The sequence below is a fragment of the Phocoena sinus genome, chromosome 10, assembly GCF_008692025.1.
Source record: "Phocoena sinus isolate mPhoSin1 chromosome 10, mPhoSin1.pri, whole genome shotgun sequence".
Taxonomy (NCBI): Eukaryota; Metazoa; Chordata; class Mammalia; order Artiodactyla; family Phocoenidae; genus Phocoena; species Phocoena sinus.
In genome coordinates, this window is record NC_045772.1 from 79,590,818 (window position 1) to 79,604,654 (window position 13,837).

At 36.1% G+C, this 13,837-nt stretch overlaps 1 protein-coding gene across 3 annotated transcripts in view; it reads right to left on the reverse strand.

Moving 5' to 3' along the window:
• CCDC91 (coiled-coil domain containing 91) overlaps positions 1-13,837 on the reverse strand; it is a 385,980-nt gene that overhangs the window by 145,539 nt on the left and 226,604 nt on the right. For all 3 annotated transcript variants that reach the window (XM_032645518.1, XM_032645520.1, XM_032645519.1), the window contains exon 8: positions 8,251-8,358. In XM_032645518.1, the coding sequence (XP_032501409.1) occupies positions 8,251-8,358 (108 nt within the window). The remainder of the gene's footprint in view (positions 1-8,250; positions 8,359-13,837) is intronic.

Consider the following 13,837-nt stretch of genomic DNA (forward strand, 5'->3'; position numbering starts at 1 on the left):
TGATAATAATATAGCTAATATCAACAACTGCCTAGAATGTGCCAAGTTCTATCCTAAGCACTATGCAAATCTGATGTCATATAATACTCATAACAAGTCTATGAGGTAGGAATTACATTTTATAGATGAGAAAAATAAGGCAGAGAGGTTAAGGTACATTCCACAGAAACACAGCTAAGTGACAAAGCCAGGGATAATTCAGGCAGTCTGACTCCAGTGCACAGGCTTGTAACTACTCTTTAGTGTTAACTTGCTTTTCCCTTAAATTCTTTATTTGAAAAGAACAGAAAAAAATGAGAGCAAGAGAAAAAAAGAGACACATATACACATGAAAGGTTGAACTAAATTATTCCAAGCAATCATTCAGGTATTATTTTTATTAAATTAAATTTACTTCTTTCAAATTTCAAATGACATCTCAAGAAATATGATTTGAAAAACATGTGTGAGATACCATTTCTACACTTTACATGATTTTTACCTAATAATCATATTCCCTTTAAGTATTTAGTTTTTTAAATAGTATTTCATCACACTGAATTTCTTATGATCCTGTAAATGTCCTGTGGTAGTCTTGAGTGCTCTTCACCAAATATATCTCAGTTGATGAACATGGGATGTCTTTCCATTTATTTAGGTTATTTTTCATTTCTTTCAGCAATGTTTTGTCATTTTTAGTTTACAAGTCTTTCTGTTCCTTCGTTAAATTGATTCCATGGTATTTTATTCTTTAACATGCTATTGCAAATAGCAAATACATAGTCATACCCACTGTTAAAGATTCAATGGGTTAAAGTGCCTCCAAGCAAAATTCCAATAAGGCTGTGACTGTCCTGTACGTCCTTTCATTTGGACCAAATGGTTTGGGGAAAAGAGACCAACTGGGATTTCCTCAGCCCAGGTTTGATAAAAAAGTTATCTTTAATCAGAAAGGGAGAGACACAGACAGATAGGCAAGCATGAGGGTGGAAAGCATATACACATATTCAATCTGGAACACAGGTCGCTAAAATAACAATGGGTCTGCATCTGACAAATGGAGCTGTTTGCAATCAAACAGATAAAAAGCCAAAAGAATCATTATCCTGAACTGTGACTATTTGCTACCCTAAAATGACCCAGGGCTCCTGAATTTATATAGACAGGAAGCTGGCCAAGAAATGGTATAATCTCCAATACTCACATTAGGTATAGCCAAAAAAAAGATATTGAAAAATTTTAACCCTACAAGATCATAAAGAACAATGGGCTAGAGACCCTGGCCCTAAACTCTGAAAAGTAAATCACAGTAAATCCACTCACAGTAAATCACAGTAAATCAAAGAGCAATCTTACCCCCACAGCAGAGATACTTACTGAATCTGTTCATTGAGATTTTAGAATTGCTACATACTAACGATAGCTGTGTATCTCTGATTCTTCATCTTTCCTACTGAGACCATTCACAGTACATACCCAACCTTTATCTTGCCACTATATACTAGATATGTTGGGGATAAAAAACATACATTTCAGTTTCTGGCACTTCAGGTCAAAAGGGACTATATATATGAAACTGATGATATAGAGACTGCAACACATTCTCACCTGTCACTCAATGATCCTGGACTTCTGAGCTTGAGGCTATAGCTGGATAGAACTTACCACTCCCATGTGGGCAGGTAAGCAAATTTGCCTGAGACATGGAGACTGGGAATATTTGGTGAACAAAAGAGCAGACCGTGGTATATTAGTTCTGCTTATCAAATATTTCCTGCGCTCTCCCTTCCAGATTCATAGCAGGATCTCACTTCCTGGCCCCATTATGACTGTGTGGGGCACTGTAGATACAAATTGGGAGTGGAAGTGTCATTTCCAGTCCAGAATGCTGACTTACCAGTAGGAAATCTGACTGGGCTTTTTTTCACTCTACAAGATAACAGGTAATGTTCCAACAGGAACAATGCTATCAGGCTAGTTCCTAGGGTGAGGACATCATGAGACTGAGCCCCCAAAGAATTCTCAATGTACATGGATAATTAGTAAGACATAAACCGTTGCTGTCTGAAGCCAGAGGGTTTAGGGCATAACCTAGCCTGGCTTGGCTAATTCATGCCTTATGCTCTTATGACCTATTCTTCTCTGTGAGTTTTCTGTCCATTAACGTAGTCATATATTTCATATCTCTGACACCCTGGTATTTCACCACCCAAAAGAGTATAATAGTTACATCAAATTTATAAAATTTCTTGTATATTTCCTCTTCCAAGCCATTTATTAAAAAGACACTGAGGAGGGCTCACGCCAAGGGGTACTTCCCAGAACTTCTGCTGCCAGTGTCCATGCCCGTTGGTGAGCCACTGCTGCCCCTTGCCTCTGCAGGAGACTCTCCAACACTAACAGAACACAGCAGGCCAGGAAAGACACAGGGCTATCACCACAGCCTATTATCGTGCGGCCATGGGCTTTATTTTAATGAATGACATCACACATGAAGAATCCTTCAGTGCAGTACAGGATTGCCAGGTGTCAGGGCTGTGCCTCTGAGGTGGGAGAGCCAAGTTCAGGACACTGGTCCACAAGAGACCTCCCAGCTCCACGTACTATGAAACGGTGAAATCTCCCAGAGATCTCCATCTCAATGCCAAGACCCAGCTGCACTCAACAACCAGCAAGATACAGTGTTGGACACCCTATGCCAAACAACTAGCAAGAAAGGAAAACAACACCCTCGATTAGCAGAGAGGCTACCTGAAATCATAATAAGGCCACAGACACCCCAAAACACACCACCACACGTGGACCTGCCCACCAGAAAGACAAGATCCAGCCTCATCCACCAGAACACAGGCACTAGTCCCCTACACCAGGAAGTCTACACAAGCCACTAAAAAACCACCTTAGCCGCTGGGGACAGACACCAAAAACAACGGGAACTACGAACCTGCAGCCTGCAAAAAGGAGACCCCAGTCACAGTAAGTTAAGCAAAATGAGAAGACAGAGAAACACACAGCAGATGAAGGAGCAAGATAAAAACCCACCAGACTTAACAAATGAAGAGGAAATAGGCAGTCTACCTGAAAAACAATTCAGAATAATGATAGTAAAGAGGATCCAAAATCTTGGAAATAGAATGGAGAAAATACAAGAAACATTTAACAAGGACCTAGAAGAACTAAAGAGGAAACAAACATTGATGGACAACACAATAAATGAAATAAAAAATTCTCTAGAAGGGATCAATAGCAGAATAACGGGTAAGTGACCTGGAAGATAAAATAGTGGAAATAACTACTGCAGAGCAGATGAAGAAAAAAGAATGAAAAGAATTGAGGACAGTCTCAGGACCTCTGGGACAACATTAAATGCACCAACATTCCAATTATAGGGGTCCCAGAAGAAGAAGAGAAAAAGAAAGGGACTGAGAAAATATTTGAAGGGATTGTAGTTAAAAACTTCCCTAATATGGGAAAGGAAATAGTTAATCAAGTCCGGGAAGCACAGAAAGTCCCATAGAGGATAAATCCAAGGAGAAACAAGCAAAGACACATATTATTCAAACTATCAAAAACGAAATACAAAGAAAACATATTAAAAGAAGCAAGGGAAAAACAACAAATAACACACAAGGGAATACCCATAAGGTTAACAGCTGATCTTTCAGCAGAAACTCTGCAGGCCAGAAGGGAATAGCAGTACATATTTAAAGTGATGAAAGGGAAAATCCTACCACCAAGATTACTCTACTTAGCAAGGACCTCATTCAGATTTGATGGAGAAATTAAAACCTTTACAGACAAGCAAAAGCTAAGAGAATTCAGCAGCACCAAACCAGCCTTACAACAAATGCTACAGGAACTTCTCTAGGCAGGTAACACAAGACAAAACAGAGACGTACAATAACAAACCTAAAACAATTAAGAAAATGGTAACAGAAACATACATATCGATAATTACCTTAAATGTAAATGGATTAAATGCTCCAACCAAAACACATAGACTGGCTGAATGGATACAAAAACAAGACCCATATATATGCTGCCTACAAGAGACCCACTTCGGACTTAGGGACACATAGAGACTGAAAGTGAGGGGATGTCTCATATCACATAAAATAGACTTTAAAACAAAGACTATTACAAGAGACAAAGAAGGACACTACATAATGATCAAGGGATCAATCCAAGAAGAAGATGTAACAGTTGTAAATATTTATGCACCCAACATAGGAGCACCCCAATACATAAGGCAAACACTAACAGTCGTAAAAGGGGAAATCGACAGTAACACAATCATAGTAGGAGACTTTAACATCCCACTTTCACCAACAGACAGATCATCCAAAATGAAAATAAATAAGGAAACACAAGCTTTAAATGATACATTAAACAAGATGGACTTAATTGATATTTATAGGACATTCCATCCAAAAACAACAGAATAGACATTCTTCTCAAGTGCTCATGGAACATTCTCCAAGATAGATCATATCATGGGTCACAAATCAAGCCTTGGTAAATTTAAGAAAACTGAAATCATATCAAGTATCTTTTCTGACTACAACGCTATAAGACTATATATCAATTACAGGAAAAACTCTGTAAAAAAATACAAACAAATGGAAGGTAAACAATACACAACTTAATAATCAAGAGATCACTGAAGAAATCGAACAGGGAATCAAAAAATACCTAGAAACAAATGACAATGAAAATACGACGACCCAAAACCTATGGGATGCAGCAAAAGCAGTTCTAAGCGGGAAGTTTACAGCAATACAATCCTACCTTAAGAAACAAGAAACATCTCAGATAAACAACCTAAGCCTACACCTAAAGCTATTAGAGAAGGAAGGACAAGAAAACTCCAAAGTTAGCAGAAGTAAAGAAATCATAAAGATCAGATCAGAAATAAATGAAAAAAAGTGAAGGAAACGATAGCAAAGATCAATGAAACTAAAAGCTAGTTCTTTGAGAAGATAAACAAAATTGATAAACCATTAGCCAAACTCATCAAGAAAAAAAGGGAGAAGACTCAAATCAATAGAATTAGAAATGAAAAAGGAGAAGTTACAACTGACACTGCAGAAATACAAAGGATCATGACAGACTACTACAAGCAACTATATGCAAATAAAATGGACAACCTGGAAGAAATGGACAAATTCTTAGAAATGCACAACATTCCAAGACTGAACCAGGAAGAAATAGAAAATATGAACAGACAGGTCACAAGCACTGAAATTGAAACTGTGATTAAAAATCTTCCAACAAACCAAAGCCCAGGACCAGACGGCTTCACAGGCAAATTCTATCAAACATTTAGAGAAGAGCCAACACCTATCCTTCTCAAACTCTACCAAAATATAGCAGAGGGAGGAACACTCCCAAACTCATTCTATGAGGCCACCATCACCATGATACCAAAACCAGACAAAGATGTCACAAAGAAAGAAAACTACAGGCCAATATCACTGATGAACATAGATGCAAAAATCCTTAACAAAATACTAGCAAACAGAATCCAACAACACATTAAAAGGATGATACACCATGATCAAGTGGGGTTTATTCCAGGAATACAAGGATTCTTCAATATACGCAAATCAATCAGTGTGATACATCATATTAACAAGCTGAAGGAGAAAAAGCATATGAGCACCTCAATAGATGCAGAGAAAGCTTTCGACAAAATTCAACACTCATTTATGATAAAAACCCTCCAGAAAGTATAGGCATAGAGGGATCTTTCCTCAACATAACAAAGGCTGCGTATGACAAACTCACAGCCAACATGGTCCTCAATGGTGAAAAACTGAAACCATTTCCACTAAGATCAGGAACAACAAGGTTGCCCACTCTCACCACTATTATTCAACATCGTTTTGGAAGCTTTAGCCACAGCAATCAGAGAAGAAAAAGAAATAAAAGGAATCCAAATCAGAAAAGAAGTAACACTGTCACTGTTTGCAGGTGACATGATACTATACATAAAGAATCCTAAAGATGCTATCAGAAAACTACTAAAGCTAATCAATGAATTTGGTAAAGTAGCAGGATACAAAATTAATGCACAGAAATCTCTTGCATTCCTATACACTAATGATGAAAAATCCGAAAGTGAAATTAAGAGAACACTCCCATTTCCCATTGCAACAAAAGGAATAAAATACTAAGGAATAAACCTACCTAAGGAGACAAAAGACCTGTATGCAGAAAACTATAAGATACTGATGAAAGAAATTAAAAATGATACAAATAGACGGAGAGATATAGCATGTTCTTGGATTGGAAGAATCAACACTGTGAAAATGACTCTACTACCCAAAGCAATCTACAAATTCAATGCAATCCCTATCAAACTACCACTGGCATTTTTCACAGAACTGGAACAAAAATTTTCACAATTTGTATGGAAACATAAAAGACCGCGAATAGCCAAAACAATCTTGAGAAAGGAAAACGGAGCTGGAGGAATCAGGCTCCCTGACTTCAGACTATACCACAAAGCTACAGTAATTAAGACAGTATGGTATGGGCACAAAAGCAGAAATATAGATCAATGGAACAGGATACAAAGCCCAGCAATAAACCCATGCACATACGGTCACCTTATCTTTGATAAAGGAGGTAAGAATATACCGTGGAGAAAAGACAGCCTCTTCAATAAGTGGTGCTGGGAAAACTGGACAGCTACATGTAAAAGTATGAAATTAGAACACTCCCTAACACCATACACAAAAATAAACTCTAAATGGATTGAAGACCTAAATGTAAGGCCAGACACTATCAAACTCTTAGAGGAAAACACAGGCAGAACACTCTATGACATAAATCACAGCAAGATCCTTTTTGACCCACCTCCTAGATACATGGAGATAAAAAAAATAATAAACACATGGGACCTAATGAAACTTAAAAGCTTTTGCACAGCAAAGGAAACCATAAACAATGTGAAAAGACAACCCTCAGAATGGGAGAAAATATTTGCAAATGAAGTAACTAACAAATGATTAACCTCCAAAGTATACAAGCAGCTCATGAAGCTCAATATCAAAAAAACAAACAACCCAGTCCAAAAATGGGCAGAAGACCTAAACAGACATTTGTCCAAAAGAAGATATACAGATTGTCAACAAACAAATGAATGAATGCTCGACATCATTAATCATTAGAGAAATGCAAATCAAAACTACAATGAGATATCCCCAGTCTTGGGGATACAATGGCATGTTTATAAATCTCCATTTAAATTCTAGACCTGGGGCTTCCCTGGTGGCGCAGTGGTTGCAAATCTGCCTGCTAATGCAGGGGACACGGGTTCGAGCCCTGGTCTGGGAGGATCCCACATGCCGCGGAGCAACTAGGCCCGTGAGCCACAACCACTGAGCCTGCGTGTCTGGAGCCTGTGCTCTGCAACAAGAGAGGCCGCTATAGTGAGAGGCCCGCGCACCGCGATGAAGGGTGGCCCCCGCTTGCCACAACTAGAGAAAGCCCTCACACAGAAACGAAGACCCAACACAGCAAAAATAAATTAATTAATTAATAAACTCCTACCGCCAACATCTTCTTTAAAAAAAAAATAATAATTCTAGACCTAATTTTGTTTTCCTATTAGTATATTTTCTTCCTGTGATACAAAATAGGTCCTTTGTATAAGGTTGATTTTATTTTCACCTACCAAGTGTTATGTTATTCAAAACTGTTGCTGGGAACTTCTTGCACTAATTATTCATACTATGACATATACATATATGCTCTTCAATTGATTGTTTAATGTAAATCCAATAATCATGTCTGCAATGCTTTCTAAGACATTAAATCAAGAAAAGAAAAAATAATCACCAGAAAAAATTTTTAAACAGGAACTAATTCCTATAAGCAATGAAAGGTAATTCAAACATAAATACATACTTCAAATTCAAATGTTATTTATAAATCTTGTGCCACTAAAAATCATTTCAGATGCCATTATACATTTACAGTAATCTTTTGCTTCTGTTATTTGATAAATAATATGATAACCCAGAAATTAGCATAAGAATTATTGTTAATTTGGGGATGATCTACATACTTTAGGCCTTTAGTCCTATATTTAGTCTATTATAAAATTCCAAAACTTTAACATTGAGTTTACATAAGCATATTTTTTTCTCCAAAATTCACCAAGGAAAGTAAATGGCATGAAACTGAATAAACAGCTATAGCGTTCTCAGGGGAAGAGAGTCAGAAGAAAAGGATAAATATATAATGGATGTGCAATTTTATTACCTGAGTATTTAACAACTCTTCACACTTGTGTGCTTGTTTCTCTATTGCAGAAATGTACTGTTTTTCGATAGCTTCTACTTGTTGCTTAACTGAAGACTGCAGTAGTGCCTAAAAACAAGCAAAAATGTCATGTGGATCACAGACAAAACTTGGAATCTACTGTTGGCATGAGAAATTTTTTTGACAGTTGTACATATCTGAAATATGATACTATTCTGCATTACAAAATACACATTTGTGAATATTAGAGCAAATTCATATATAACACTACTTTAAGCTTTTGGTTTTAGGTTTTCCTATTGCCAAGACTAGTTTTTTGGCTTAGATGTTCCTTCCACACACCTTCTCGGTAAAAAGGCCAAGTCATAGAAGATGATAAAGAGGGTGAGTAGTTCTGTTAAATATAAATTCAGTTTAGTGAAGACCACACAGGATGAGAAGCATGTGAAAGCTGCTGAAAAAAAAGAGAAGAGAAAAGAACCAGACATATTTCACTGGCTGACAAAACTCCACATCCTCTCGGCACACTGTAATATCCCATGGGCCAAGCATGATCTTCAAGACCACAAATCAAGTAAAAGCAGATGGAAACTCTGAGCAATTTCAAACATAAAAGAGCTGCCCCCCAGGAAGTTCACGCCCCTAATGTGAAAAGGTATAAGGCAAAGTGTGGAAGTCAGGATCTTAAGGCAATATTCATAAAAAGTAATAAAACTTGGGAGCCTACACAAACTTAAGTGGATAGTGTAAACGCTGGAAGCTGGGTCAGTTAAATATAAAGATGTTAACACTATTGTAAGGGGAGCAAAATCAACACTGGAAGATGTTCCACCCACTCACTTCCTTATTGGAGATGTTTACAATATTATCATCTTTTTTCCTTTCCCTTTTTTTTTTTCAGGCATTATATGTTATAGTTAACATGTTCCCAGTATTATCTTACATGCTATTTATAAATCCTAAATCATTCTAAAATATGCATTTAACCATATACATAAGAACTCTTTAGCAAATATTCTATTTTTGAAGGTCTATCTGGATAACAAACTACTCATAATCAAAATAGTAAGTTGAAACAGACACATGTCTTATAGAAAACAGATCTTTGGTACATTCGCCAAGAAAAGAAAAATATGCCAAATCTCTTAAATAATCTCTGCTTTGAAAACAGATTTACTTGGTTGGAAACAACATGCATTAAGAGGCTAAATAAATATGTATGTATTTTTTAAAACTGAGACAAAAATATTTTGAAAACCTCTGAATAAGTCTCAAATCTTCAAATAATTATCTTTCTTTTGCAAATGTTAAACTGTCTGATGATGCTACTACTCCTATAATTCAATAGTTGTCACTCTGAAGCTGCAAAATTACTAGTAAACTAGTAAAGAAAAATAAACCTCTGACCACGGCTTAACCAAAATATAAAGAACTGCTTAACAGAACTGCATTAGCCCTTCATTTATACATTATATGTCCTCTAAAGCTTCCATAACGATAATTTATAGAAGACACTATAATTTAACCTCTTAAACTGTGACTAGATAATGTAAAGCTCTAATTTACCTTTGGCAAAATACAATACTATTCATTGGACTTCAGAAAATTTAAAGGATGATACAACTATGTACAATTCTGTTGGGTATATTCATGGCATCTTTTGTAGAGAGAAAAATGCCATTCTTTTGGGGGACTTGGGTTACGGCAGAATTGTTTTGCTTGATGCTAAGAACTGTTTCCCTTCCTATTTGCCATGATTCCAAATAATCCCAGGTTAAATACCCAGTTGTGATTTTCTAGTAAATTATATCATTTGGAGGGACAGGTAAGTTAATGAAATAAAATAATATTTTCTCACCATAATTAAGAAACACAAATGAATAGTATTTTTTCCTCTGGTGACTGATTTGTATACTATACACTCATTTTCTTCCAAACTTCAAGGAGGTCAAGTACCATAGGATAATGACAAGATTTTTTAAATAAAATAATAAGGTTTCTTTAAAAAAAATTGGCCTATAATACTGAACTGTGGAATTATTAGTGCCAAAGTCCAAACAAAAGAGGTAGTGTTCAAAAACCATCTTTAGAACTAGAATATTAATTATGGACATACTTAGCAATACACAATGGTACTAACTGCATACTTCTATGGCTTGATCTATCATTACATAACTGGATATTCGTTTTCCTATGTAATATACCATAATAACTGCCTTAAAATTTCTTGTGTGCTGTAAGTATAAAAATGAACATTAGTCTTAACATTTCCCTATAATTTTTTTTCCTTTGTAATTGTCTCTACAGATATCAAAGACACAAGGAACCCTTCCCTTGGGCTTATATTGAATACAACACTACAAAAACATACATGAAAGAGTTATTTCTTTTATAAGCTATTTTAAACTATTCTCAACACAAATAAAGCACTAAGACTCTCAGGGTATGTAGAGGCAGAAAAACAAAGATGTATATAAACATTCCATAACGAAAAAAATGCTACCAAAGGCAGGGAATGTTTTGTTAATTTTCAACAGGTTTAGGTTTTAGCTTCAGTCCTATCAGAGATTTTCTGTATCATCCCAGGGGATAACTTAACTGAGCTTGAGCAAAACTACTTACCACACTTCTTCAAGAATAATTTTAAAGGTGTGAACAAGATCATAGATTTCTTTAGTACAGGAACTATGTCATCTTTATACTCATCTTTATATATCACACACAGCTTCTTACAGAGTGCTCTGTACATAGCAGACACATGCAATAGCTATTGAGTGACAATCCTTGTATCAAGATTAATATTTTAAAATCATAGTATAGGGCTTCCCTGGTGGCGCAGTGGTTGAGAGTCCGCCTGCCGATGCAGGGGACACGGGTTCGTGCCCCGGTCCAGGAAGATCCCACATGCCGCGGAGCGGCTAGGCCCTTGAGCCATGGCTGCTGAGCCTGCGCGTCCGGAGCCTGTGCTCCACAATGGGAGAGGCCACAACAGTGAGAGGCCTGCGTACCGCAAAAAAAAAAAAAAAAAAATCATAGTATAAATGATACCAATATTCACTGGAAAGTTCACTGAGCTTCAAATTATAACTACCAAGTTCAGTTACCAAACTTGTTCCTGTTAATCCCTACCAGAGATCTGAATTTTTTTTATTATTTTAGACTAGAAATGTTCATTCTTTCTACTCTACAAGTATAAATTTTGAGTAAATAAAATACAGTACGAGAAGGACTATAAACTCCTTGAAAAAAAAGTATGTTATAAATTCTATAATGATTAGACTCAGAGAAAACAAAGTTATTAAGTCAAAAACCACCCCACACCAACCAATACCCATAAGCAGTAGATAGTTTATTTTTAATGGAACTGAATATACACCGGAATTTAAATGAGTAGAGACGTATAGCTCAAGTGGACTACTGCAAACCAAACTACAATCCACTGTCCCAACAAATCCACAGAATTCTCTTCTCCCTTGAAATACCCCAATTCTATTAGATCTGATTCTATCCTCATCAAATTTAATTACCTGTCCAGATTTGCAGAGCAGATGTGCCTAAAGAACCAAATGGTCTCTGAAACATTAATATCATGTTGGCATTTAGCACATAACCTTAAAAGAACACTTCATAGCTAATTTTAGGCAGTAATAATTAAAATTATTTTAAAAGTCAGTCCTCTAAGTCATGGTTTACAAATGCAGAGAAGTATAAGGCTATGGAGCAAGCTGGAGGCAAAACATATAATAAATATCCCCACTGAAACTGAAGCTCTAGGAGAACAGGAATCTGTGTTTAATTCACTGATTAAACAGTGTTTAATTCACTGTAGGTACTATTGTACCTACAACAGTATCTAACATATAGGTACTATTATAATTGTAATTGGAATATATGGAATATGTGTTGAATGAACTGAAGAAATGAATCATGATTTCTGTATGTTCAAGCCTTATTACTTGCCTAGTCATAGAGAAACTATCAAAACATTGACATTAATTACGTCTGTTCATTGTATTCTTAGTTTAGCTTTTTGACTGCAGTAGTACAAATTAATTGTTGTAAAAGGTCATTTGAAATCAAGCACAATTTCATCTTTCTTGGAAAAATATCATAGTTTGCTTTTCAAAAATCTGTTTCAGATCTTTTCCAATTTTTAACTAAAAATAAAATAAGCAAAACTAAAAGGTATCAGCAAAAGAGTAAGTTAGAACTCTGAAGGGACACTTTTATGTTTTTTCTGGACTAAGTGCTATTTTTGAACAAAATATTACGTCAAATTTTGCAAGGCTTTTTAACTGTTGTTAGCATGTCTTATAATATTCCCTCAAAGTTTCAAACATATAAGCAAGTTTGTTATTCAAAAGGAGAGCCTACTTAACTGATATATATGAAAAATGATGAATTTCAGTCATTTCATTGAATCATTCATCCATCTTTTTCCATGAGCTCTACATACCTGTTCTACAGATAAAGAAACAGACACGAAGGTTAAGAAGAAATGAGCCCAAAATCATATGAAAAGACTAAGTGGAACAACGAACTGGATTCAGGTCCGCCCTCTTGGTTCCCTGTTTGTCTTAGCCATTCCAACCTGGTAAAGCAGGTTTCTCTTCATGAACTAATCACTTATTCTATTTTATAGCCACTTAATTATTTGTTAATTCTTCACTTATTCAACTAATATTTACTGAATGCATACTTTATTCCAGACAGTGTTCTAGGCACTGGTGATGCAGACTGAACAAAACAGATATGGGCCTGACTCCCCTGAATTTACATTATTGGCAAGCGGATAGGGAAAGTGGGGAAGACAAGGAAGATTGGGAGGTACACAATAAACAAATCATTTTGATGGTGTTGTATGCTATAAAGAAAATTTAAAAAGGGATAAAAAGGAAAAGAATAATGGAAGAGAAATTTTTCAGAGAGGGAAGTCAAGAGCTCTCTTGAGAAGTCACAAAAGGTGGGAAAAAAAAGTCATATATTAAGCCTGAGGGAAGAAGATTTCCGTCAAAGAAAAAAGTACAAAGTCCTAGCATGGGAAAAAGGCTAATGAGTTCTAGAACTAGAAAAAAAGGCCAGTGCAGATCATATGAACCAGGGAATTCCATCAGATCCTATACCTGCACCAGACTTCCAGAGGACCAGAATTATGTAGAACCATGGAAAGGCATTTTAATTCTATTCAAGCATGAAAGTTTCTATAATCTGATACATAGTATCTTCGAACAATGTTGCAAAGTATCAAAAGTACTCAAATGCTATCAAGAATTCCTCCATTAATAGACAATTTGTGAAAAAGAAAATATGTAGCACTGATTTTTGTAGGCTACACATATACAAGTAGATTAGAAACATAACTAATGCACCACGCATGAACATTTTTTTATTCAGTAGAATTAAGAGTAATGCGACTATACTCTCTGGTAAGGAAGGAGTTAATCCTAGTAAGAACTAGTTGAGGGACTTCCCTGGTGATCTAGTGGTTAAGACTCCACACTCCCATGCAGGGGGCCCGGTTTGATCCCTGGTCAGGGAACTAGATCCTGCATGTGACAACAAAGATCCCACCTGCCGCAACTAAGAC